A 27,899-nucleotide genomic window follows, 5' to 3' on the forward strand; every position below is an offset into this window, starting at 1 on the left:
GTTCATGGGCCCCCCTGAAATCTATGTAAGTTCAGACATTCTCGGTCTAACCAACTCCCTCATTTTACAGATTGGAAGTTAAGGTCCAGAAAGGTTAATGAGAGCCCATAAGCCTAGCGCTGTATCCACCTGCTTCCCCCATTGGCTAAGTTGGGTTGACTTGCCTGAGATCACACAGGAGGCTGAATAGGAACTCAAGTCCTTTACTTTTTCCACTAGACCACACTTCCTTCTCAGTGCCATCAAGTTTTGAGCATGTAGCCCTATTTCACGAGACATAATTTAATGTGGCTCGTTCCATTCAGGAAGCACTCTATTCACATGCTGTTCTAGGACATTTCAACATTCTAACATTCATGATGTTGCCTGAGAATTTTGATTAAGAACACCCTTGGATTCACTATGTGACAGTCTCAGAAGAGTTAGCAATGTATTACTCTCATTATTATCGTGATGGGTTTTAATTAAGACAGACCCACCCGTCTCTTATCTTTACCCATAAACTTGAAGACATTGCTTGGTAGATTCTCAGAGTTCCAAAAATTGGAACTCCTTAGGAGATTCTGGTAGAATTTTTAGCAAATACAATTGTGTTCTCCTAATACACTAGTGTCAAACCAAAAAATGACCTTTGATCTGGTTTCCTAGCAGCAGAGGTCAATGGTCTTTAGAAATTGTAAAGGAGAGAGAAAGACTTAAAAATGCCTAGAAACAGAGGTCCTTTTGGGGACAGTTTTAAAACTTTGTCTGTAGATGTAGAGGAAAATGACCTAAGCCAACATTCAATTTAGAAAATGTGTTTTTTAAACCAGCCGTTATCCTGTCTTTATGTGTATGTGTCTAGACAACACATCTAACATGCAGTGTATACAACTTTGGTCCGTGTTTTCTTTTTTTTAACCATTGATTAAAGTTAATGCTATGAAGAACACATGGAAGGTATTAGAGAGAATCAGGAAATGCAGTGCTTTATAAACACTAAGTTATATTAACTCACTTTCTCTTGCTCTATTTCCTTTCAATAAAACTATGTGCACCATATAGTATAGCACCCAGGGAACCTTTGGGTCTTTGCTTTTCTCTCTGCCTTTTATTTCCCATTCTTTCCCAAGAAATAGCATCAGTGAGTCAATGTGGTCTAGTCAGAGAACTTTAGACTTAGAGTTAGGAAATTGAGTTCATGGTCCATCTCCACAGAGATATTCTTGAATCTTAGTTTCTTCATCTATAAAATGGGGATAACACACTGTCTTTTTCACAGGTTGGTTGTAGGGAAAGGACTTTGTAAGTGTTAAAAGTGCTGGGGGCAGCTAGATGGCACAGTGGATATAAAGCACTGGCTCTGGATTCAGGAGGACCTGAGTTCAAATGCGGCCTCAAACAGTTGACACTTACTAGCTGTGTGACCCTGGGCAAGTCACTTTAATCCGCATTGCCCTATTCCCCCACCCCCACCCAAAAAATGTTAAAGTGCTTTAGAAATGTTAGATGTTATTGTTATAACTGAAACCAATTTTGCATAGTAGAGGACTATAGAGGAAGTCATAAATTAGAGCTGGAAGGAACCCTTCCTGATCATCTAATCCAAACCCCTCATTGTCTAGATGAGGAAACTGGGCTTCTCTTTAATGATGGCTGTTTACTAATTAGGCATTGTTCACATAGCCACATCCAACTTTGGGAGACAGAAATAGACAAATGGAATAAATAAAATTCAGAGTATCCAGTATAGCTATCACTTTTAATCTACTTCCCTTCTAAATATTTCCCAGAACTATTACTAAGAAGGAAGTTTGGGTTTCACATTCTTTTCTCCACCTTCCTCCCTTCTTTCCTCTATCTCTTTTCTTCTCTTCTACCTTCTCCTCTCCATTTCTTTCTCTCTCCCCTTCCATTGCTATGAAGTATCCAGTGAGGTGGGTGAGGGAGGAAAAAAAAGGTGACCTATATATAAACAAATTGAAAAACCAAACCCTTTTACATTTAATTATCTATCTATATCTATATCTATATCTATATCTATATCTATATCCACATCCACATCCACATCCACATCCACATCCACATATACATATACATATACATATACATATACATATACATATACATATACATATACATATACATATACATATACATAGTGGTCTGCACCCCAGCAGAGTGTAAGCCCCTTGAAAGCAAGGAATGTAAATTCTCTTCTGTAACAGGAGAAAATTGAGTCATTAATCTTGCTCACATTTGACCTCGTGTCAGATTAAGAGGAATTAGAAAAGAACATGATTAAAGCAGATGCTTGTAGCAAATGTTTGGGGCTCTCTTGCTTGTGCCTTGCTGTGCTAGGTACTGGGGTGATCAAATAAGGCAGCGTCCCTGCCCTTTGGTATTCACAGTATTCTATGGTAAAGGAATTTTGTTGTTCAATTGTTTTTTGTTGTGGTCTCGTGACTCTGTGACCCCATCTGGGATTTTTTTCTTTGCAAAGATACTGGAGTGGCTTGCCATTTCCTCCCCCAGCTCATTTTACAAGTGAGAAAATTGAGGCAAATGAGGGTAAGCCACTTGCCCAGGGTCACACAGATAGTAAGTGTCTGAGGCCAAATCTGAACCCAGGAAAATGAAAATTTATGTTTAAAGAAGCCAATTGAGATCAGGGCGGCTACTCAATTTCGGTTAACTTATGATTATCCACACTACTAAAAGGAAGCTGAGTCACTGGTGACACAAAACAGGAAATCATCCCTTGTCCCAATGGTATGGGTCCTCAGGGAAGTATCCCTGCTTGCGAATCTACCTAGAGCAGTGGAACATTTGAATGGATGGAATATGATCTAGGTTTTTAATCTGTGGCAGTTACATTCAACAAGCATCTATTAAGTGCCTGCTGTAGACAAGGCATTTTTGTATAAAAATAGAAGTGAAGCAATCCCTATCCTCCAGTAGCTCCCTGGTCCTTACTTGTGTGAGCTCTAGAACCATATGTCTAATTAGTTACATGACTTCTCTGCTGACATGCCTCACTGACATCTTAGCACTATATACATGCCCCAGATTGATTGAGCTTATACTCTGCCCCCTAAACCTTAACTGCTTAAACCCTTTAACTGCTGTCAGGCTATCTTTGACTCTCCCCTTTACCTTACTTCTCATATTCAGTCCTATTTACTTCATGCCTTGCACACATCCCCTCCTCTTTCTTGCCACTGCTACCACTGAGGCAAACAGACTTAAGTGACTTGTCCAGGGTCACACAGCTAGTAAGTGTCTGAGGTCATATTTGAACTCAGAAGTTGAGTCTTCCTTGACTTTACGGCCAGCACTCTATCCACTGCACCACCTCTCTACCCACAGTGTATGATTAGAATTAGTGTAAAGAAAAACTAGCACTCAGACTCCTTTACTCCAAACCAAAATCGGTTGCCTCTGGAGGTAATGTGCTCCCCATCACCAGGTCTGCTTGTTACGAGTTTTCTAGAAATGATTCCTATTCAGGCACATCTCGGGCTGTATTTCTGAGTTCCCTTGAAGTTCTGAAATTCTGATTCTGTCATTTGTGGTGGGAAAAAGGAAGAGGACTCTAAATATTCATTAAGTGCCTACCATGTGCAGAGTCCTGTGTAAGATCCTGGATCTCAAGGGACTTAGGTTTTCCTGGGAGAGAAGCAAAGTACCTCCTACCCAATCCACAGATGGGGTAAACACACCCTAAACGCACAATGAAGAGCAGTCTGTGCTTCATTTTTGGTGGGTCTCCTTGCCTCCGACCTCTCCCAACTCTAGTCTCTATTCTGTTGCCAAAATGTCCTGTTCACCTTCCTGATCAAATCTAAAATACTCTACTTTTCGGTCCCCTCACACACTTGCCCCTGCCCACTTTTCCAGGCTTTGCACAACTAACCTGCTCCTTGACACCAACCTTTTTGTCTTTTCCTTTCATATAACATTTCATCTCTCACCACCTCCATGCCTTTTCCAATGGCTGTCTCCCATGCCTAGGATATTGTCCCTCCTGGCTTTCCTGCTTCAGCTCAAATCCTGCTCCCTGCAAGAAGACTTTCCCATCTGTTCCACACCCCCCACCCCACCCCCTACTGATGGTGCCTTCCTTCCCAGTATTACCTCCCATTCACCTTCTATATATTTTGCTTGCACGTAATTCTTTACATGTTGTCTCTCTTATTAGAATGTGAGCTTCTTGAGGCCAGGGACCATGTTTTTGGCTTTTCACATAATCTACTTAGTAAATGCTTGTTGATTGACTGATATGTTTGTACCTCCATGAGGATGTGGAGGTACAATGTCTGGTCTCTTCCACGTTGGCTTCCTTTTCCCTCTGTGATGAATGTTCTTACCAGCTAGTCATGAGAAAGTGATGAGGTGGGAAGAAAGGCTTTTAAAGTCTGGAGAAAGCCATAAATTCTCTCCCCTACTATTCAAGGCACAACATATTCAGCTGCTCCTAGAGGCTTCAAAATGTCAGGGGAGCCAAACACGCAAGTCTGGGGCTTCAGCAAGGAGGTGTGGAAATTGGCAGCTCTTTCTGAAAAAACTGAGGAGGCCTGGGTTTGGGGTGTATTGGAAATAGGATGAATTAAAATGAATGCACTTCAACCCTGAAGGAGCCTTGCCTCATCAGTGCTATAAAAAGCCTTTTCGCCCGACTGTTATTTGAGTCTTGACTGTGATGTTACACTATATCCCTATGGTCGCAGTCCCCTTTTAAATTGGATACTAATTGTTACTTTGCTAAATGTGGTTCAGTGAATAACCTTCGGCTCCAGAATTTGCCAACTGGTTCTGTTTATCGTTGTTTGCTCTTCTTGAGTTGAAGCTAGCTTGTTCCTCAGAGAAATGTACAGTAAGATTTGTCATGAGTCCAAGATGGGCAACTCTCCACATGGGGGGGAGGGGCAGAGTAAGTAGTTTGAAGGAAAATCACAGGCTGAACGAGGTGCTTTGGCACATAAGTAAAGATTAATTTGTAAGGAGTGTGAGATGGCAAAGGATATTCTTTGTGGATACAGTAGCGTGCTGGTTTTAGTATCTGACCAGCCATGGCATCTTCACATTTTGCAGAAAGGAAAAGAAAGGGTCCTTGTTCTATGTGGTGTTTTTCTATGGCCATAGATAGGAATCCGTCTCTGAGGCAAAAGTTGGGTCTCAGCTATGTTCTGTTCTTGGAGAACAAAGAAAGTTTTATAGCATGGGTCTCTTGCTGTTTATTTCCCCTGTTCAGGAAGAAGGAATGAATGGAAACATATACATACATATGTATTAAGTGTTTGCCATGTGCCAAGCACTGTGCTGAGCAAGCTCTGGGGATATAAGTAGAAAAAGTGAGACAGTCTCTGCTTTTAAAGGGCCCACCCTCCTGGGGGGGACAATGACACATAAAAGGGTAGATGGTAAGGCCCAGAACCACTGGGCTAAATGGTAGTGTCCGAGGATGCTGTCACTGCAGCTTTTATTATGGGTCTGCTCTGTGCTTTTGGCACTGGCAGAGGAAGCCTAAGTTAGATAATGCATAATATGATCCCTGCCCACATGGAGTATACGATCTATTGAGAATATCAGGGGTTTTTTTTTTTTTCTGTTTTTCTTCTGCACTTGTGTTATATGACTGTGTGTCATGGCACATGTCTCCAAAGAACTGGAATTGAATTTTCACCCAAAGGGCAACAAATGACTACTGTGGTGGAGGTAAGCAGGCTGCCCCATATTCCAATAAAAGGATTTATTTAGGAGAAGGAAAGAAACACACATTTATTAAATGCATGCTATGTGTCAAGCACTTTACAATTAATCTCAACTGTTATTCACAACAACTCTGGGAAGGTAGGTTCTATAATCATCCCCGTTTTATTTTGGAGGAAACTGAGGCAAACAAATTAAATGACTTGCTCAGCATCACATAGATACTGAGTATCTGATGCTGGGTTTGTACTCAGGTCTTCTTGACTCCAGGCCCAGAATTCTGTCTACTGTGCTACCCAGGTACCTAGAAAGACAAAGATTTTATCAGACATGCATGAGTAGTAAGTAGGAAAGAAGATCGTTAGGATAAATGGTTGGTGTGAAGGATGGCTGCATGGTTTTTTTTGGTATCCTAGTTGATATGTTTGAAAAAGGGCCTCAGTGTGGTACAGGCATGGACAAAAGTCCCACAGGATGGGCTGCAATGTGACTCACTGAGGGGAACACCCAGATTGATAAGACCCCTTTTGAGTATTTAAGAAATGAGATGAACATTATTTGTGTTAAGTATATGAGAGAGTTACATGAGTTACAAATAGCCATTCTTTGAGTGAGGCCAAGAGATATTTTCAACCACCAGGACTTTAGAAAAAACAACAAACACAGCCTCAGAAAGCAATATATAGAGAGATAAGGGTGAAAGTATCAAAGTTGAGGGTGCTGGTAGACAAGCTCATCTTAAAGAGGAGAGGATGGCTTTAATTTGTTTTATTTTTAATCATTTTTTCTTTTTCTTTTTCTTTTTTAGACCCCAAAACAGCTTCTGAAACAGAAGTGGATATCTGTGCAGAGTGGGAGATAAAGACTATTACTAGTGCACTGAAGACTTATTTAAGGTGAGTCTTTCAGATCTCTCTGGCTTCTGTTGCCATGCATGTAGGAAAAAATATTTCCAGCCTCTGGAATGCCTGGTTGGCTGTTTAAGATCTGGAAACAGGTCTTGCATGAATGCAATTAGTTTCTTTGGTCTGTAGCTGAAATTGCTAGTTGGATTGTAAACTTCCTGAGGGCAGGGATTGACCTGTTTTTCTCCTTACGTCTCTATAGCTTAACATAATTCCATGCATGTGGTATAGACCCTTGTTTTGTTTTGGTTTTTTCATTCATGAGTTTATTTGCTCAAGTATTCATCAAATCTTTATCAGGTGTCTAGTATCTACAGGGTGCTCTAATATGCTTAAATATGCTTTTTTTGTTTTGCCCCAAGAAGAACATTTAAACCTTTCCACCGTGTGTAGGCCCTTAATTGATACTTGTTGACTGGTACCACAGACCTTAGGAGTCAAGTCAGGATGCATTTCATAAGTACTTACTATTTGCTGGGCACTGTGCTAAGAGCTATGGATACAAAGAAAGGCAAAAAAAAGTTCCTGATCTCAAGGAATTCTAATGGGGGAAATGATATGCAAACAACTATGTGCAAACAAGGTGTATATATAAGGTAAACTGAATATAAGCTCAGAGGTAACACACTAAGATTAGAGAAGACCAGGAAAAATTTCTCACAGAGGGTGGGGCTTAATGCTGAAATCTGAAGGAAGCCAAGGGAATCCAGGAGGTGGAGACAAGGAGGTAGAGATTTCCAGGCCTGAGATCAACCAGTGAAAATGACTGCAATTGGGAGATAGCCAGCTTTTGTTTGATGCTCTCCAGTGATACTCTCCTTACCTCCTATAGCAGTCTTTTCCACTATTGGATGTCATTGTTAGGACATTTGTTCCTTATATGAGACCTAAGTTTTTACATCATTCACCCACTGATGATGCTTCCAGGTTCTGGGGCCAACCAGATTAAACCTAATCCCTCTTTCATAAGGTAACCTTCTAAGTTCAGTTCCAGCTATCATGTCCTTATCCCAAGTCTCCTAATTCCTATGCCATGGACTCACAATCCTTAATGATTCTGATTGTCCTTTTATTCATGCCTTCCAGCGTACTGATGTCCTTGAAGTACAGTGCCATGACCTAAACATGATATCTCTAGTGTTGCCTGATGAGGTCCTCCTTATTTCTGAGGGCTGTGCCTCTTAGTAACATCCAATCTATTACAGAGCACATTGTGGGAAGCTTTTTGAAGTCATATATAAGATTGAGTGTAGGCAGCAATCAAAAAAATGGCATTATAAGTAAGAAGCATCCACCAGTGAGAATATTACATAATCAAAATCAGAAAGAGTCTAATGGAGAGGCTTAAATATAGGGCAAGAAAAATGACTCAATAGTGTTCAAAACTGAGACATCTTAGCAGGCCTCTAAGGCAAAATATAATCATAATATTAATAGCTATTATTTACATAGTGCTTTAAGGTTTGCAAAATACTTTTACATGCATTATATAAAATACATTGTACAGTGCTTAGCACAGTGCTTGGGGCATAGCAGGTACTTAATGTTTATTGATTGATTGATTGATTGGTGTATTATCTAACTTGATCCGAAGAACAGTCTTTTGAATAGGTACTGTCATTACCCCCATTTTACAGAGGAGTAAACTAAGACAGAGAATTTAAGTGACTTGATCAGGTCACATAGCTAAGGAAGTATCTGGAACTAGGTTTGAACTCAGACCAACCACCCTGCACTTTGCCAGCTCCATCTTCTAGCTACCTTGCATAACATAGATTCTCTGCAGGAACATAAAAATAGATTATTAGGCTTGAAAGTGAGAAATGGGCCCAAGTCCCAGGCTTGACATTTATCAAGCTGTGTGGCCCTGGGAAAGTCACTTAATCTCTTAAGGCTCCGTGTCCTCATTTGTAAAATGGGAATGGTAATACTGGTGCTCTTTACAAGGTTGTTGTGAGGACAATTCTTTTTAAACCTTAGGCATTATGGGCATGTGAGGAGCTACTATAGTTGTTGTTGTTGTTATTATTTCTTACTCAAAAACACCTCCTTTTTAATATCCCTTGTTAACTTTTCCTTGATACCAAATTGATGGGAAGAAATCAGTCTTTATTTAAATCGAGGTAGTGAAGAAAGTTGCATTGATTTTCTTGTTTCTGTGATGTGTTTTAATGGATTTTTGTTCTGGTGGCCTTGTTAGGAAAACACTTGAGTTATGCTAGAATTCTGTGCCAGTTCTTTTCTTGTCATTAGCATACAGAAAAATTTAAATGGTTCACTTCAAGAAAAGAGAAATTTGTGAGTGGGGTAGGGGGTGGGGGAGGCAGGAAATCCTAGAGGAATATTAGGATTCTTCTGGTCAGAGAGTACTGTTGAGTTTCTGTTGCTCCCCTGGGCTGTTTTTGCTCAAGGAAAGATCATGTCATGGAGACATTGTCTCAGCTGTTGTTAGGTGAGGATTGTTTTTTTATGATAAAATTCATGTTTTTGGTCTCTTTCTGTTCCAGAATGCTCCCTGGGCCACTCATGATGTACCAGTTCCAAAGAAGTTTCATCAAAGCAGCAAGTAAGTTTGATTTTTGTCATAATTTTGAGGACGTAGAAAATAGCAGAGACTTTTCTTTGAAGTGGGAAGAAAACATAATATTAAACTTGCATTATTTCTCCCTGAGTACATTGCTCCTAATATATGCCCATGTAGATGCTAATGAGCCTATGGCACCCAGCCTCAAACTTAAGATTGCTGCTGCCGGAGAAGAGAAACAAAGCTTTGATTGCAAATTCTAGTTACTGAAGTTCTAATGACTTGGGTTTTTCCAGCTAAAGCATCACTTTACAGAATGAATCAGACATTGCACGTTATGCAGCTCGAGCCTGGGATGCTTTTCCATAAATATGACACCCGTTATATAACTTCATAGGTCTCTTTCCATCAGTTCTTCCATTCACAGCTTATGATCATTCTTTGGATGTCCCATCCAGGTCCCTAGCGTCATGTTACTGGTATAAAAAGTACATGGGGATTAGGTGCAAGCCATTCCTAGTACACTGGAATCTGGCTGCGTGGAGTGAGTGAGTGGTATGCCTGTATGGGAGCCTTGAGATTCTATATCAGATGTAAGTCTGGCCTAAATTGTCAGCAGAGTTATAACATCAGCAGCTTGTACAGAACTCTGGTTTTAAAATTCATTGATTTTCATACTTTCTGCCAGCTTTTAGAGGGACTTAGTCTCTTTCCTACACAGAGGGGTTATCATTGACTATTGTGTTTTATTTTTTTGCTTCGCTGTTTTGAGGCAGCATTAAATGGTGGATACAGGGCTGGATTTGGAATCAGGAAGAATTTGATTCAGGTAGTGGCTAGGTGACCATTGGCAAGTCATTTAACTTTTTTATTGAGCTTCAGGCAACATTCCCCAACCATATCAATCAATACGTAATTTGCTGTATCCCAGGCACTATGTTCAACAACAAAAAACAGACACTGTCCTCAAGTTGGCACTTATGTTGTGTCTGCTTGTTGTATCTTACATTAGGTTGATTTTGTTTCTTTTGATTTTTAAATATTTTTTTTGAAAAATTTTGAGTTGTGAATTCTCTTCCATCATATGTATGTATGTATGAATGTATGGGTGTATGGGTGTATATGCAGTCACCAACATCCATTAGATTGTGAGCTTCTCCTTTTACCACAGTTTGTAGCCCCACTCCTGTCACATAATAGGTCCTTAAAAAATCTTATTGATTTGATTGATGGACTTAGAAGTTCTAGGTGGGTTATGATTTGTGTGAGTGGGCTGAATTCCTCCACTGATGAAATAACAGGTGTTTTTTGTATCTTGACTTGCATCCCTGTTCTATCTGTGTTGCATTCATTGCAAGAGAATCATGAAGAAAAATCCTTGGAGATCTCATCCCCTATGAACTGTATCCTGAAAGGGAAAAGAAACAGGTAGATAGGAAGAAATGAATTAGGAGTGAAAATGGGATTGCCTTGGACCTTTCTCAGAGGAATTCCAAGTAATCGTTCTCTGACTGATTCTAACAACCCTATAAATAGCCTGATAGCTCAGGGCAGAGTGAATGACATTGCCCTGTTGAGTAGTAATAACTTGTTCTCTTGGTGCCTTAATGCTTAAAAAGTGCTTTCCATGCAACCCAGTGAGGAGGGGAGTGTGAGCAATTCAATCCTCATTTTACAAATTAAGAAACAGAGAAGTTATATGGTTTCCCCTAGAGTCACTCTGGATTGAAATTCATATCCCTCCTGACTAAGTCCGGAATTCTTTCTACCACACAACACTGTCTGTCCTCCATAGAGAAAAACACTGATAGCCCCAAGAAAACATGGCAGAACAAGGATTAAAACCAAGGTTGGAGGAGGGATTTGAATTCCTAATTCCTGTTGGCCTTGGTTATGCCAAGCTATTTGCTGCCCTTTCTTTGAAGATAATTAAACACTTCCTCCATCTTCACTAAGGTTGTGTTGAGGTGATGTTTTGATATATGACACCCTCGCAATGCTCATGCTAGTTTCTTTACCACTTATCCCAGTGCATAAAGTTCCTTGCCTCCTTAAAACGAAATAGCCACTTGAGAGAGCTAGCTATTCCTGGTTTCTCCCCTACAGCTGTGGGTCCAAATGACCACTGCTTTTGTCTCATTATTTTTCAGTGTCCTTACTTGAGTTCATATTCATCATGTTACTCCCTGTTGCATGGTGGGGCTTTCCTGGTTTACAAGAGGATCTAATTCTTAGACCTACCTAACCTAGATCTATTCTTAGGGCAGGTAGGTGGCGCCATAGTGCATAGAGCCCTAGGCCTGGAGTCAGGAAAAATCATCCTGAGTTCAAATATGACTTGAGACACTTACTAGCTGTGCAAGTCACCCTCTGTCACCCAGACTAATTCTGCTTTTGACACTAATGTTTTGTCACCCTTCCATCACAGAGTTGGAGAATCAGGAGTCTCGAGTCTCAGAAATCCATGCCCTTGTTCATCGGCTCCCTGAAAAAAACCGGCAAATGCTACAGTTACTCATGAACCATTTAGCAAAGTAAGTTTTATAACTGATTTATGTAGACTCTTATCTCTTTTTTTTTTGGAAAGTTTGTTTCTTTTCAATATCACCTTCTTCATTTCTGCCTACTTGCTTAGACACAAGAGTTACACTGAATGGCAAAAGTGTGTATGTGTGTGTAATACGTATATAAATTAACTGAAACAGGATGAGAAGGATGTGAGAATAGTCTCCATAGAAAAGCCTAAAATATTCCCACAAGGCCAAGTTATTCGGTGGAATCTCTAAGGGTGATAAGCCATTATGACTCCTCCCATAAAAATTCAAAAGGGTAGGGGGACAGATTCCTGAACCTGGAATCTGGAAACATAGATTCTAGACTTGGCTTTCACCAGCTAGCCACATGTCATTGAGTTGTTTAATCACTCTGCTTCAGTATCTTCTTCTGTCAAATGGAAATAATAATAGCTAGCCCGCCTAACCCTATAAGCCTATGAGTATCCAATGGGATCAGAGCTTTGAAGAGAATAGAACATTCTATAGACATAATGGATTCTTGTTGGACAAATGACTGGTTAGAGGTGGGCAAATGGCTTAGTGAATAGCATACTGGACTTGGAGTCAGGAGAACTTGAGTTCAAATCCTTTCCTCCAATTCTTGTTTATTCATTCATTCACTTGCTTACTTATTCATTCATTCATTCATTTTTTATTCTATTTGGGGGGGGGGCAGGGCAATGAGGGTTAAGTGACTTGCCCAGGGTCACACAGCTAGTAAGTGTCAACTGTCTGAAGCCAGATTTAAACTCAGGTCCTCCTGACACTGGTGCTTTATCCACTGCGCCACCTAGCTGCCTTATCCAATTCTTACTTGTTGTATGATCCTGGACAAGTCATCTAAGTCCTCTGTGCTTTGGTTTTCTCATTTCCAAAATGAGGGGATTTGAACTCTTCTGGCCTCCAAAGTCCTCACCAGGATTATTGTCCATGATTCTATGCACGTCAGAGAATGGCTTGGCTTTCTTTATTGGTTTCTATTTTTCATGCCTTTAATGTTATGAGACTGTATCACAGAAGACCTTGTAGAGCCCCACTCTTTTTCCCAGACTTCCTTTGGCTAGGGTGAAATGTATTGGAGGGTGTCAAGGAGCTTACAGAGACAGTGCAAGTCACATGGAGCAATCAGTGCCTCACTTATCTGGGTGCTCTTCTGACAACCTAGTGGACAAAATGGCTTTTGTGTTTGACTAGGACTCAAACTTCAGAGATTTAGTTCCTTTGTGGGGATAAGCTGATATCCGACTGAGGGAGAATGAGCTGGTGTTGAGATTTCTGTGAAATGCTTGACTTTACCTCCTGGAAAGTGTGTGTAAGTGTTGCCCTAACGATTTCCATGTGTTTGAATTTAAAAGCAGGAAAAGCACTGTGTACTCAGTGAGAAGCAATAGGGAGGGTTCAATGGCAACTGTTCTAGCCTGGATTACATGTTCAGGAATAATTAGGAAGCCTACTAGAGATATGTAAGTTAGAAGTAGGAATCTTGCTTTCTCTTCTCTCCCCCCTCCCGATCCTCCTGTTTAAAAGAAAAAAACAAAATGGAAATGACCAAAGGATCCTGAAGAACTGGGCTCAGAATAATCCCAGATGCTTTTTGATGACCGTTTTGTATCTGTTCCTTTCAGTCTCTGGGAAGGAAATTCTAGAACTGAAAAATGGGTTTAGCTTTTGGCCTCTAACCATTACACATGCATAAAGAGGAGGGTGCCCAAGGAAGGGGTGGGGGGGAGGTTTCAGGTACACAAAGAAGCCAAGTGTTTGCAAGAATCTCAAGACCGCTGTGTGACTATTAGGTATTAAGGAGATCTCTGGACCAGCTGAGAGCAGCTGGAGGAGAAGGGAAAAGAAACAGCTGGTAGAACGGTCTCTGTTCAACCGAACAATTTGGGAGAACTTGGAGAAATGGAGACTGGAGGAAGTCAATGGTCTAGCAGAGGGCACAGAGCCTGTATCAGATTTTCTTTATTATTAAATTGTCCCCAGGAATGTCAGGAATAAAAAAAAAAACCCAACCCTCAATGCAAATTTTGATGAAGGAAATTTGTCGGGTAGTCGGTTTGTTGGAACTTTTCCTCCTTTCCACCCTGTGTCTCCTAGCTTCCAAAGTCAGTTTGTCCTTGTCCATGGACCAAGGATCATGGCAGCTGTGGGATTTGAAGCTGCAGCTGTGGCCTCAATTGTTTGCCTGATACTCATTCAGGCTAGTTTTGTTACTAGTTCTTTTAAAGAGGTTTTTTAAGGCATATTATTCTACTTGCCCGACTTTTTTCCCTGTCATTATTTCTCTTCATCTTTCCATGAGTTTTTGTGTCATTCGTGTGTTCAGTTGAACATAGCATCATTAGAAATTCTGTGTAATGGAAAGGCCTCAGAAGCTTATTATCCCAACAAATTCCTTTTGTTATCCTGCCTCTGTTTGTAGGATGGTATTGTGGGGAGATCGCTGGTCTTGGAATCTGGGGAGACCTGGGTACAAATCCTGGCTTTGATACTTAACCAACTAACTATTTAATAAAAGCCTGTTAACAGGCTGACCACCAGCTCTTTAATCCTGAGCCAGACTTTTGTGAGCCTCATTTTTTGCTATCATGTTGAAGTCTCCCCTTTATTCCTCTCCCTCTTTCTCTTTCTCTCTCTCTTCCCTCCAGCTTCCCCAAAAGGTAGTAAACAGGTAAGAAAACATGAGGCTCAGACAAGTTAAATAACTTGTCCAGGTTTAAATAGTTGGTGGTCAGTCAATCCTTATTTACTAAGCACTTAGTTAAGCATCGCAGACAGCATTGTCTTCCTCACTCTCTCCCCTATAAGTTCTAGAACAGGCATAGATACTTAAAGATTGCTCTCATGTCCCAACTTATTCTCAGACTTCTTCAAGGCAAACATCCCTGTTTTCCTTTAGATCATCTTATGATATGATTTCCCATCCTCAGCGTTGTCACCTTGTGGTTGCTATCCAGCCTGTCTGTCTCCTTCCTAAAACGGGTATTCCCAAAAAGGGAACATAATCTTCCAGTTGTGGTCTCACCAGTACACAGGACATTCACATCCCAAAAAGACTGGGATTATGTTCATTAGTGTTTTTGATTACCACATTACACAGTTCATTTGGAGTTTACAGATAGCTAAACCCCCCCCCCCCCATTTTTGTTTTGTTTGGGTTTTTTAAAATATCCATTTCTTTCTAGGTATATCTTATTAATGATAACAAATCACATGTGCATATTAATTTGAGATATATGAACTCCTTATCAATATCCATACAGATTAGGTGGTGTGAGTATCTCCCTATAGAATGTTATCTCCTTGAGGGCAGGGATCTTTTCATTTCTTATCATCATAGGAAGAGTTTCATCAGTGCTTGTTGATGGATGGATGTCAGTTTTACAGATATGGAAACTAAAGTTTATGTACGTTTCGTGTCTTGCTCATTGCAGCCAGGTAGCATATATACAATGGGGCTCGAGCCCAATTCTTCTGACTCATAATTTAGTGTCCACCAAGGGTGGCTTGACAGTATAGTGGATAGAGTGTTGGGTCTAAAGTCAAGAAGACTCATCTTCCTAAAATTCAGATCTGGACTGAGACACTTACTAGCTGTGTGACCTGTTTGTCTCAGTTCCTCATCTATAAAATGAGCTGGAGATGGACATGGGAAACCACTCAAGAATTTCTGCCAAGAAAACCCCTAAAGGAGCCACAGGAAATTTGACACGACTGAACAACAACCAATACTCTTCAATCCTACAAATGTGAAATGTTGTATGCACTTTTCAATGAGGTCACAACAACCACTACACCATGTGACATGTCTGAGCTAAATGTTTTTGTCCAGTTGACTTTATGGGACTGAAATATAGGGCTTTAAATTTATCGCTTAAATTTTATCTTGTTTGATTTAGATGTCTGTGGAAATTTTTAGTACAGGAAAGACAGGTGACAGATGAAAGGCAACAGGATAAGTGAGAGGCAGAGCTAGAGTTAAAAAAATCACACCTTGTTAGTTCTCAGTGTCATTTTCAATACCATGAAAGTTAAAATCCATAAGAGATTGTATGAGATGAAAGCTGATGGCTCCGGCTGTTTTTTAATTGACTAATTTTTTTTTTTTAAGAATTCTTTTTTTGTGTCCACTTTAAAGCTTTGTTTCTTCATAAACTACAATACTCTTGCTTTCTGTTCTGGTACTGAGATCAAGATGTCTTCAGACAATGGGTCTCTGCATTTATTCCCAGTTTTCTGAAGCCAAGACTCCTCCTGCGATGTGCCCGAGTTATCATGCCTTCAAGTCACTTCTTTCCTTTCTAATGATACACTTCCTTCCTAAGTTTCAGTCTCACTGTTGGTGTTCTACTGGCAAACATGCCATATTGACTTTGCTCATTACCTAGGGTATTTGCCCTATGCTTATTAAACTTGTGGTTCAAAGGAAAAGAAATTTAGTGTTGTGTATTTTGAAAAGGAATCTTTTGAAGCACTTTCCAAAGCCCATTTCCCTTTAGCCGCTGAAGGAGTTTTTAACACATGTGTAATCCCAAGTAGAAGCATCTTGAGGAGAATAAGGCTTTAGGGGAAAAAATGAGTGTGCACTTACCCAAGTGCATGCATACAAATGCACGTGTGTGTGTGTGTGTGTGTGTGTGTGTGTGTGTAGAAACACCCTTTCCAAATACCGAAGTATGGAGTTAGGTTTGTTTAAAAATCTCAGGAGGAACATAAAAATTTTAAGCAGCTATGCACGTATCTTCACTATTGCTGGGATGAACTTTAAATCATAAAATATGAGGAACTATGGAAATATGAGGCCCAGTTACTCAAGTCCTGACCTTGGAGACAGGAAGACCTAGGTTCAGAACCTATCTGTGATACCCATTAGCTGTGTGACCCCAGGCAAGTTGCTTAATCTTTGTTTGCCTCAGTTCCCTCCTCTGAAAAATGGGGAGAATGGTTGTGGAGAGGATCAAATTAGATAATAATTGTAAAGTGGGGGGCAGCTAGGTGGCGCAGTGGATAGAGCACTGGCCCTGGATTCAGGAGGACCTGAGTTCAAATCCAGATTCAGACACTTGGTACTCACTAGCTGTGTGACCCTGGGCAAGTCACTTAACCCCAATTGTCTCACCAAAAAAAAAAAAAATTGTAAAGTGAGCACAGTGCCTGGCTCATATGCAGTGTATAAATGTTAGCTGTTTATCATTATCATCATCATCACCACCACCAATAAAATCAGTCCTTGACATATTGATATGATGTATAAGAAAGTCTTATTCTGATTCTTGTTGCTTAGTCGTTTTTCAGCTACCGCTTATTATGATCCTTAGCTGGTATTTTCAGGTTTTAGAATATGGCTTGGAACCTTGGAGAATGGGTCTTGTGCTACCTGAAGGGGAGAAGAAAGAAACACAGGCTGAAGGGTACACGGGAAAACAGACCAAGGCAGTGGGACTGATTGGGAGACTTAATGTCATAATTAACAAGGGGGGAAAATGGCTGCCATTTCCAAGCCCTTTATGTCTTATGCTAATTTATATGATCAAACTTTACCCTGACATTTTCTAGCAAGTGACTTGTTAATAAAAGAATAAATAGCAGTAAAGTGGCATGTTATAATGAATAGAGTGTTGGACTTGAAGAACTGGGTTGAAATCCCACCCGAGACATTTACTCTGTGATGATAGACATAACTTTGAGCCTCAGTCTCTTCATCTGTAAAATGGAGATTTGGAGAAACCAATGAGATAATGTTTACCAACCTTTATTGCTATGTCAATGTGAGCTATAATTAGTATGATTATTGCTCTTATTAACTTTTTTCAGTATCCTCATGTAAAACTAGAGGATCTCATTCTAGATAATTCTGGGATACAAGGGGCAGTGACAGAAGAAAATGAATGAATTTGTAAGTATTAGAGGAGAAATATTCAAGATCTTGGGCCAATCTTGAGCCTCAGTTTCCTCGTGTGTAAGATGAAGCCATTGAAGTCATTGATTCCTTCCAGGGACTTCCAGATTAAAATATTATGATCCAGGGGTGGCTAGGTGGCGCAGTGGATAAAGCACCGGCCCTGGAGTCAGGTGGACCTGAGTTCAAATCCGGCCTCAGACACTTGACACTTACTAGCTGTGTGACCCTGGGCAAGTCACTTAACCCCAATTGCCTCACTTTAAAAAAAATTTAGGATGGGGGGGGCAGCTAGGTGGTGCAGTGGATAAAGCATTGACCCTGCATATCGGGAGGACCTGAGTTCAAACCTGACCTCAGACACTTGACACTTACTAGCTGTGTGACCCTGGGCAAATCACTTAACCCTCATTGCCCCACAAAAAGAAAAAAGAAGAAAATATTGTGATCCTATAAAGAATAGGTATGTTGTCTGGAGTACTTTCATATTCTCCAGTGGTTCCTTAGTACAATAAAGTTATGTATGTTATCTGTCCTTGCACATGCTATCCATAGTGGCTCATTGTTAGTTCAAGGCAGTGTTTATGGCTCATGCTAGTTGGCCTTGGGATTTCAAACATGAGCCAGATGAAGAATCATCCTGTCAAAAATTTCCAGCCAAGGATGATGAAATACCAGTAGGGGGCGCCACTTCTCCAAAATGATATAGGGGTGGAGTTAGAAATAAAACGCAGATCTTGACTGCCAGTTTTTATAGCAAAATTACCCACCTGAGCTACCTCTGGCAAAGAGTTGGCTTTTATCAGGCCTCCTTTTTTTCTAACATGTTTGCCAATAGGTTGGTGATAAGCTGGTTATTTCCCCAGGATGACCTCCTTTTCAGCCTATTATCTCCACTTAGACAGATGCCCAAAGAGAACAGCTCCTTGGTTGAGCTGTTGTTGCCAGAGATGCAGAGCTGTGCATTATTTGCCAGAAAAGCTGGCCACTGCAAAGTTAGCAGTTCAGCAGAGGGCACAGGGATCACTTGGCCGGCCTTTGAACTCCATGTTTCCTTTGCAGGGCCTGGTGGCAGCCAAGTGAGGTCAATCCTGAAGGGACAGTCAGTTAATCTGGGTCTTGAGCACGTATAAACCAAATTAAAAGTTTAAAAAAATAGGGCCAGGGGGTACGAACCTATCTTGGTCCTTCACCTCTTTGCCAGCTCCTTGTTAGTATTTTTGTTACCCAGTCTTCTTGCTGTTTTTTGGGGAGCATCTGTTAAACATTGCAACCTTTCCACATAGGGACAGATTGTCAGCCACAGAGCACTTTTGATGAAGCATTCAGGGCAAATGCTTATTATCAAAGCCCAGTTTTAACAGAATAAAATGACTTCATTCCACCTGATCCAGAGCAGAGCATACATTGACCTTTCATTCTCCTGCAACACCCCCACCCTTCTTTTTGTCAGGGTATTTCATAGCTGTCTCTACAAATGATGATGTTTGGGGTGGGGGAAAGGTCCCATCCTTGTGGGAACCTTCAGCTTTGTCTCTGGAAGTCAGAGATTTTTGGAGCTAAGTAAATCTGGTTCATGTGAAAATGCCTGTGGTCATACAGAAAAAGTCACTGCGGGGTGTTGGCTCATGGTCGGGGCCAGACCCTGGTGAAGCAGGAAGAACCCCTGAAGTCCTTTGCAGGGAGGCCAGATGGAAAGGAAGCCACCACGGCCTGGCCAGAAGTATGGATTTATTGGATACTACAGTATTTCTCCTTCCTCTCCCCCACCTTCCTTACAGATGAAATCCAACTCCGTGACAAACTGCCTTCCAGATCAGAAGAGCCAGTTATTTCTTTGCCATCGAGAAGGACCCAGACTTTTTTTTTTTTTAAGTGGAATTTTACAAAGTGGTTTTTAAAGCAAATAGGCCTTTTAGGACAGCCACCTCTGAAAGGGAGAACTCCCCACAGGTCTTCAGGTATGAAGGGTTCTTTGAGGAAAGCCATATTTAATTTTTTCCCCATTTCCAGGTTTTTGCAGGCTCGTTTGTTCATTTAGGACAGGGGTTCTTAAACTGTTTTGTGTGACATGGACTCCTTGGGCAGTATGATGAAGCCCATCAACCACTTCTCACATTGATGTTTTCAAATATATTAAATAAAGATGTCATTGTTTTTCCCATTTTAGTTCACAGACCCACCACCACCATGCCCACCCCTGAAATTTGACCTAGAGCTCAGAACCCCTGATTTGGAGGTTTCAGATGAAGATGTTGGGCTATTTACTAGGGTGTCTGGAATTCTCTCTACTCCTTGTAAGAAGATCAACCCAGGCAAATATTGTCCTTCAGCCTCAGGAAATACTTCTTCTTTTTTTTTTTTAATATTTTTAAAAATTTAATTTAATTTTTGCCCTAATTACATGTAAAGATATTTTTTGAGTTCCAAATTTTTTTCCCACCCTCCCTTCCCTACCCTCTCCTGAGGCAAGCAAGCTTTTTGATATAGGTTATACATTACAATTGAAATACTAACTTCTTATGAGATAAACTTACTTTTTGTGAGCCCAGTGGGTGCTGCTGGAGAATATTTGAAAAATCACAGGAGAGGGAGGAAGAGGAGATACTTTCTCAAACCTGTATGTGGGAACAATTGGGGTTGGCTCTGTAGCTACTCAGATCTCCCCTATCCTTAGCCTGAATTTCAGGGACATCAGGTGCTGCTGGGATTGACATAGCATCAAAACTAGACAACTTGTGATTTATTGAGTGAGGCAGAGAGAAGATGGGGAAGCAGTGGGGGGGAAAAAAAAACCAACCTGAGCTCTTCTTTCCAGAATACAAAGACAATTAAAAACCCCATGAGGATATGAGAGAAAAATAAAATGGAATAGGGTCTTATCTTCAAAGAAAGAATCCTTCTCTGTTCCACTGTGGATCTGATTATACCATATATGTTTATTCTGCTCCAAGTAAGTTTGGCTCAATTTAGATACTACTACTTAAGCATTGACTGTGTCCAAACATAGTGAGTAAGAGACGGTGTGATGGAGTGGATAGAGGACCAGTCTTAGATTCATGAAGACCTAGGCTCAGGTCCCAGCTTCACCATACACTAACTCTGTGCCAGTCACATAACTCAGTGTCATGAACAACTCTCAGACTTAGTTACAGAATAATTTTAGCTGGGCAGTGGTAGGAGTTTGCTAAGGAGGAGATACTCATGCCAGTAGGTTCCCAGATCTGATAGAAAAGGCTCTGCTCGGGGGCAGCTAGATGGCGCAGTGGATAGAGCACCAGCCCTGGAGTCAGGAGTACCTGAGTTCAAATCCGGCCTCAGACACTTAACACTTACTAGCTGTGTGACCCTGGGCAAGTCACTTAACCCTCATTGCCCTACCAAAAAAAAAAAAACAAAACCTTCCTATGAGGCAGCTAGGTGGCACAGTGGATAAAGCATTAGCCCTAGATTCAGGAGGACCTGAGTTCAAATCCGGATTCAGACACGATACTTAATAGCTGTGTGGCCCTGGGCAAGTCACTTAACCCTCACTGACCCACAAAAAAAAAACAACTTCATATGAGGATATATTTATCCCTATGTCAAAATTACTACTCGTGATTCTGAATATACTCTTCCATATTAAACTTCAAGACAAGAAGAAATGTTGAACCAATATACCCTTCTCCTTAGTGAGTCCCCAAGATTTCTAGCAGCTTTAGGGAATAAGAAAGCTGCACAATATTTGGGGAGCTTTTGAGCTAATAAAGAACAGAGCCTGGAGTTTAACCCAGGATCTATGACTTCCTACCACTAACTATCTAGCTTCCACTTGAAGACCCACTACCTGCACTTTGGATAATTATGTTTGTTGAAAAGCTTTTCTTTATCTTAAGCCTAAATTTGCCCCTAAATTTCCACCCATTATTCATGGTTTTGTGTTCGGAAACTAGCCAATAAACAGTTTTTAAGGGCTTACTATGTGCCAGGAAGTGCTTATCAGAGTACCTGGGATATAGTAGGTATTAAATGTTGATTCCCTTTCCCTCCAAGTTCTGGGGATAGAAAAGAAGTTGAAGACAGCCCTTACTCTCAGGGAGCTCATTGTTTAATGGAGGAGTAAACATATGTAAACAAGCTATATACAGAATAAATTGGAAATAATCAACAGAATTAAGACTACTACAGGAGACAGCCTTTCAGATACTTGAAGGCAGCTCTAATGTACCCTGCCTAAGTTTTCTCTTTTACTTATTAAATTTCAAGTTTTTTAAACTGAATTTTGTATAGTATATTCTCTTAGCTTCTTTTATATCCCATGGCTTTCCATGGCCAAAGAATTTATCACCTCATGGCCATTTTACTTGGAGATTAACATTTCTGTGCTGAAGTTGGTTGGTCCTCAAAAAGTAGATGCATCTGGTACCTGTGACCATACTTTGCTTGTACAAATACCCAGCCTCAAATGCTGGAATCAGCTGAAGCTTTAGATATAGTTATAGAGAACATCCCATCCCTGCAGAATCTAAGACCACAGGATAGTTCCTCCCCGGCTTTCTCCAAACTCTTGTAGTGTCAAGAGCCTATCTACTTTTGGTTGCCATTCATGCCCCTCACAATGAATGGTAGACTAAGATAGCTCAGATAATTTGTCACAAGGTTGTATCTTGATGGACCACAATTTGGTTCAGAATAGCAATTCTTGCTGTTCTTTTCTGAAAGATGAAACCATCATGAAGATAAGTCTCTTAAATGGCCTTCTCAATATCATTCTAGTTTAGGTTACGTCACACTGCTGGATTTCTCTTCCTGGTCACATTACTTCCTTCCTCAAAGCCTTTACATGATTACCCATTGTCCACCTAATAGAGCACTAGCTCCTTAGCAGTGTCTTCCATGTTTTGGACCCCCTGACCATTTCACCCTTGTTTATGATATTCCCCTTTGCCCACTTTGTATGGTAGCCAGACTGGTCTGCCTGATCTCCAAATGTGGCCCATGCTTGCCTGCTTCTAATACATTTGCTTAGGCCATTTTCTTCCAGGAATATTCTCAATTCCAAATAATAATCCTAGCTAACATTTAAATTGTGCTTTAAGGTTCTTAGAGTCCTTTACCCTTCTTAATTATTTTGATCCACCAAACAGCCTTGTGCAATATTTGCTATTGTTGTCTTCATTTTTACAAATCAGGAAACTGCATCTGAGAGATGTAGACCCACCTGACCAGGATCATGAAGCTTTTAAATGTTTGAGCTGACATAACAACAACAACAACAAGAATCCTTTATTTAGCACATTAAGGTAGTATTTTATCTTGACCACAAGCACAGAATGTGGGATCTATTATTATCATTCCAATTTTACAGAAACTGAGGCAGAGAGAGCTTAAGTGACCTACCCAGGATCATATAGCGTAAGTGTCTGAGGCTGGGTGTGGACTTGAGTCTTCCTGACTCCAGACACAGAGTTCTCTACACTAGGACAGACTCCCATCTCCTCCTTTTAGAATCCTCTCCATCTTTCACTGCCCAGTTCAAATAGCATCTCTTTCCAGAAGCCTTCCCATATTCCTCCAGCTCAGCATGCCGTTTTCCTGCATTAAACACCTAATGTGCAAATAATATAATATGATATAATACGATATAATATGATATATATTTTTGCTTTGACTTTTCTCCTCCTGAATTACTTTTGGAGTGGAAAGAGCATTTGTCCATTTTCGGAGAGGTCTGAGCTATAGGGAAGGCAATCTAAAGGATTGTCGGTCTGTTTTCTTGGGTGCTTTTTTGTTTTGTTTTGTTTTGTTTGTTTGTTTTGAAAATAAAAAAAAAAATAGGCACTCAAAAGACACTTGTCCAGCTGTTTTGGAGGTCTGGGGTTTTTGTTTTGTTTTTGTCAGAACCACAGGGAAATCTGCTTAAAGGGACTTGGGAAAGAGGACAGATGTATTTTAAAAAATAAATAGGTAGGGGAAGGTAGGTGGGGCAGTGGATAGAGCACCAGACCTGGATTCAGAAGGACCTGAGTTCAAATTGCCCTCAGACACTTGATACTTACTAGCTGTGTGACCCTGGGCAAATCACTTAACCCCCACTGCTTCCCACCCCCCCCCAAAAAAAAAGCTAAATAAATATAAATGAAACTTTATTCTAATGAAAATTCAAGATAAGAAGAAAAATTACTTGCAATCTCACTTTGCTTGATTTGGGACAATTCACATAGCTGCAGAGTCTCAAACTTGTATAGACTATTTTTCTTTCTATTCTGCTCACACCAAGTTTGTGGGTCCTATCCTTGGGTCTCTTGTGGGACATATGCTAGTTAAAAGTTCTTTGAAAAAGTTCTTCCCTAAACTTTTTTGTGTTATTTGTCAAGGAAAGTCAAAGACATGTTTCTTATTGGTTTGATCTTTTGAAAATTTTCCCTTTTTGTTTTTTATGGTTAAACTAAGGACTGAAATATCGTGCTACCATCCATCTCAAACCACATTTTCTGAGAAAGGAAATGTTTGACTTCAAGCTGTTGATGGTAGGGGATTTTTTAGCACTCCTTTGATTTGAGTCTGTTGTTTGTTTGTTCTGGGCTGTTATACTTTTGTTCCGATTTATTTTTCCAGTGACTTTCTTTCCCCTTTCTTGTGATACTGCTTCCTCTTTTGAGATATCACTCAAGGAGTTCCCTTTCCAATTCAGGAAGGAGGGTGTGGGAGGGAATAAGCTAGCTTTCTTTTCTTTTCCTTTCTCTCTTTCTTCCTCTCTTTCTGTTACTTCTCCTTTTCTCTTTCTTTCCTTTCTCCTTTTTTCTTTTTCTTTCTTTCTCTCTCTGTTTCTTTCTTTTTATTCCTAGGTTTAATTCAACAAATATTTATTGAATACTTACTATGTGCCAGGCACTGTTCAAGCTGTAGAAATACAAAGACAAAAATGTCCTAGAGAAATGTATGTACACAAAAAGTAAGTATTATTTAAGAATATAAAGTAATTTTGAGGGCGTAGGGGCTTGGAGTGCAGTAGTTACTGGGGGGAAGAGGGGAGCAGGGATCAGGAAAAGACTAGTGATAGCACTTGAAAGGAGGTTAGAATTCCAAATAGTGATGGTGAAAAGGGAGAGCATTCTGGGCGTAAGGGACAGGCAGGAGAATAAGTGTCATGTTCAAATACACGACAAATTGGCTTGTTTGGTTGGAAGGTAGAGTGCGTGATGGCAAATGAAGTAGAATTTGTTAGAAAAGGAGTTAGGGGGCAGCTAGGTGGCACAGTGGATAGAGCACCGGCCCTGGAGTCAGGAGGACCTGAGTTCAAATCCGGCCTCAGACACTTAACACTTACTAGCTGTGTGACCCTAGGCAAGTCACTTAACCCCAATTGCCTAACAACAACAAAAAAAAAAAAGAAGAAGAAGAAAAGGAGTTAGATTATGGATTTCAGCATTTAACAGTTTACAAAGATGACAAGCTTGGGAGGTAAATGCTGTTTTTCCCATTTTACGGATGAGTAAACTGAGACCTAGAGAAGTTAAGTGACTTGTCCATGGTCACAGAGGTAATTAGTTGGAAAGCTGGGATTTAAATCTAGGGTCTCTAATTTAAAGTTAAAATTTAATTAAAGTTGAATTAAACACTGGTTTGCAACCAGCAATAGCACAGCAGAGTTTTCTCATGCATCGAATCCAGGTGTTTTTTCAACCCATTTAAGAAAGGTCTCTATTCTTTTGCCTGAGCCAGTTACCAATTGCTACACTGTCACCACTGTGGTCACAGGAGTCATTTCTTGCCACATGCAGCGTGGTAGAAATCATTATCAGCCCCACTTAGGGTCCTAAATTGACGATTTTCACAGCAGTTCTGCAAGGCCATAATGGTCTAAGTATCTAAACACAGCAGGCCCCATCCAGGGCAGCTGGCAGCCTTCTCATTGGTAATTATCCATCAGCACAGAGTTGTCTTCGAGGCGCAGAAGGAAAAGGGAGTTATGGGATGGGCCTGTAGGATAGGTAATGGAGAGAAAGGAGGGGTCTAAGAAGGATGAAAACCCAAACAAGTTATTCTTCTATTTGCAGGGATTGTCTTGAAATCATATTTATTGGCAGGAAAAACCCATGACCAAAACTTAGCACAGCGATCGCTCTAGATGGTTTTGGAATGGGGTATGTATGTCCTTGTAGCTCTGTTCAGGTTGGTCTCTCTTATTAACTTAGCAAACTTTTAATTGTTGTTCCCCAGGTCTGTAGACTTGTGACTCACCCTGTACTGGGGGACAGGATGACATGAATTGGGTAAACATTTCAAGAACTGCACTTATTGGATAAGTTCAGTAGAATACATCAAAACATGTTATATGTTCCTGCAGTGAATATTTATTGAATGTCCACTGTGTACTTGAGCTATGGGAGATACAAAAATTAAACCACCGATCTTGCCCTCAAGGAGTTCTCTACCTGATAGGGAGGTGAGATGCACACAAATCATTACAACCAGAGGCAGAGTAGGACAGCTGGCCCAGAATGGGTTTCATATCTGCTTTCAGGTCATGGCCTGCAGCGAGTCTCACACTTCCCTGTGCGTTTTCAGGACTTTCCATCATTTAAAAGACCCTGCTGGCAGTGCACCTGTTCCACTAGAAGAACTCTAATGCACATTTACTTCGGATACTATCTTTTCTCCTTCCCTTTCCCCTGGTACCCACCTCCTAACCCAGCCAGCTGCAGCTGCTTCTTGCCCCTGCAAGACTGACTTGATCCCTGTAACAGCTGTCTTTGTTGCACCCTGCCAACTCTTAATTTCCTGGAGGTATGCATTACTTCACAAAGACTAGTCTTACTCAGCATGCTCTGGAAATTTCCACTCATCATTTTGGTCATTGACACGTTTCCTTGTGTGTTTGTGCGCACCTGTCTTTCCTTCTTCCTCATCCAGTCTCTCTCCAGAGGAGAGATGGCCATCTTATCTAAAAACCTTCAATAGAAATGAGAACAGTGTCCTTCCCAGTGCACTCATCACTATAATCCCCATATGTGTTTCATTCCAAGCACTGAAATCCATCTTTAGAGTATTTCTAATACATTAAAGACCCAACAGCTTTGCCTCTTGCCCCCACTTCATGGGCTTCATGGATTATAATACAATTTAACTCAAATGTTTGATGAAGTGTTGAGGGGTATTGTTCTTTCCCCCCATTTAAAGAAAAGAATTTGAGAGCTCAGCTAGGTTGATACTTTTCCGCATTTGATCTGGGAGTGGAATCTTAGGCGCACAGAGTTGTAAGGGACACTGGACATCATTCCAATCCCCTCATTCTCACCGGAGGAGGAAGCCAAGGCTCAGAGAGGTGAATTGCCCAGAGTCACACAGATATTAAGGAACAGGGCCAGTATTTAAGCTTAGGTTTTCTGACCCCAGGTCTGTTCATTTTCCATTGGGCTGCTGCTTTAGACCTTGTCCCGGCTTACAGCAGGGGTCCTCCAGAAACACAGAGATGCAAACACCAAACATATGGCACACATTAGAATTACTGACATATTAAAGACAGACTTGCAGTGGGGGAAATGCTACTGTGCCAAGACCACAAGGGAAAATGGGTATTTGCTGAAATTCATTTTGCCATCTCAAAGGAGAAGGAACCTTCTCTCTAACAAGGAAAATTTGAAATCTTGATCCAGAAATAGGTTGAATATCTTGAACTGAGTGCCTGGAGGATCATCATCCTGTATAATCTAGGGAAGATCAATGCACTAAGCTTTATGAAGCACCTCCAAATGCCAGGAGGTGCTGGGGCAACAGACAAAATGAAAACAAGAGGAAGAGTGAGGTTGAAGACCATCAACTTTATTGTTTTATTCTTTTTGCTTCTGTTTCCTAACTGCCTAGCTCACTGCCTTGATAAATCACTTAAGGTACTGGGTTATACACCTTAAGTAGGTGCTTATTAAAGGGTTATGAAATTGAATTTGTTTTAAAATTTTTAATTTTTTTTTTTTTTTTGCTTGAGAGGCCACATGATGTGGTGGCCTGGAAGCCAAGAAGACGTGAGACCCTCAGACACATACTGACTGTGTGGGCATAGGCAAGCTCTAGAAACCTCTCTAAGATTATGAATTGCTGAGCTGCATTGGGAGGCCAGTAAAATCCCCCAAGCTTAGCAGGGTACCTGGCATATAATAGGTGCTGAATAAATGTTTATTGATTGATTGAAACAATACCTTAACTTGGTCCTTACCTTTTGTTTATACCCCCTGCTTTTCCTAATGTGTCATTCCCACTCTCCATCAAGCCCATCCCTTGTAACAAGGAATGGGGAAAAAAAAAAGAGGAAAAGATACAATTCCTCAAAACTAACCAACACA

At 40.7% G+C, this 27,899-nt stretch overlaps 1 protein-coding gene across 4 annotated transcripts in view; it reads left to right on the plus strand.

The window, feature by feature from the left end:
- The window catches only part of ARHGAP26 (Rho GTPase activating protein 26), a 518,996-nt gene that overhangs the window by 324,911 nt on the left and 166,186 nt on the right, over window positions 1-27,899 (plus strand). For all 4 annotated transcript variants that reach the window (XM_043983690.1, XM_043983687.1, XM_043983688.1 and 1 more), the window contains exons 15-17: window positions 6,500-6,587; window positions 9,104-9,162; window positions 11,549-11,654. In XM_043983690.1, coding sequence (XP_043839625.1) covers window positions 6,500-6,587; window positions 9,104-9,162; window positions 11,549-11,654 — 253 coding nt within the window. The remainder of the gene's footprint in view (window positions 1-6,499; window positions 6,588-9,103; window positions 9,163-11,548; window positions 11,655-27,899) is intronic.

The sequence above is a fragment of the Dromiciops gliroides genome, chromosome 2, assembly GCF_019393635.1.
Source record: "Dromiciops gliroides isolate mDroGli1 chromosome 2, mDroGli1.pri, whole genome shotgun sequence".
NCBI classification, from domain to species: Eukaryota; Metazoa; Chordata; class Mammalia; order Microbiotheria; family Microbiotheriidae; genus Dromiciops; species Dromiciops gliroides.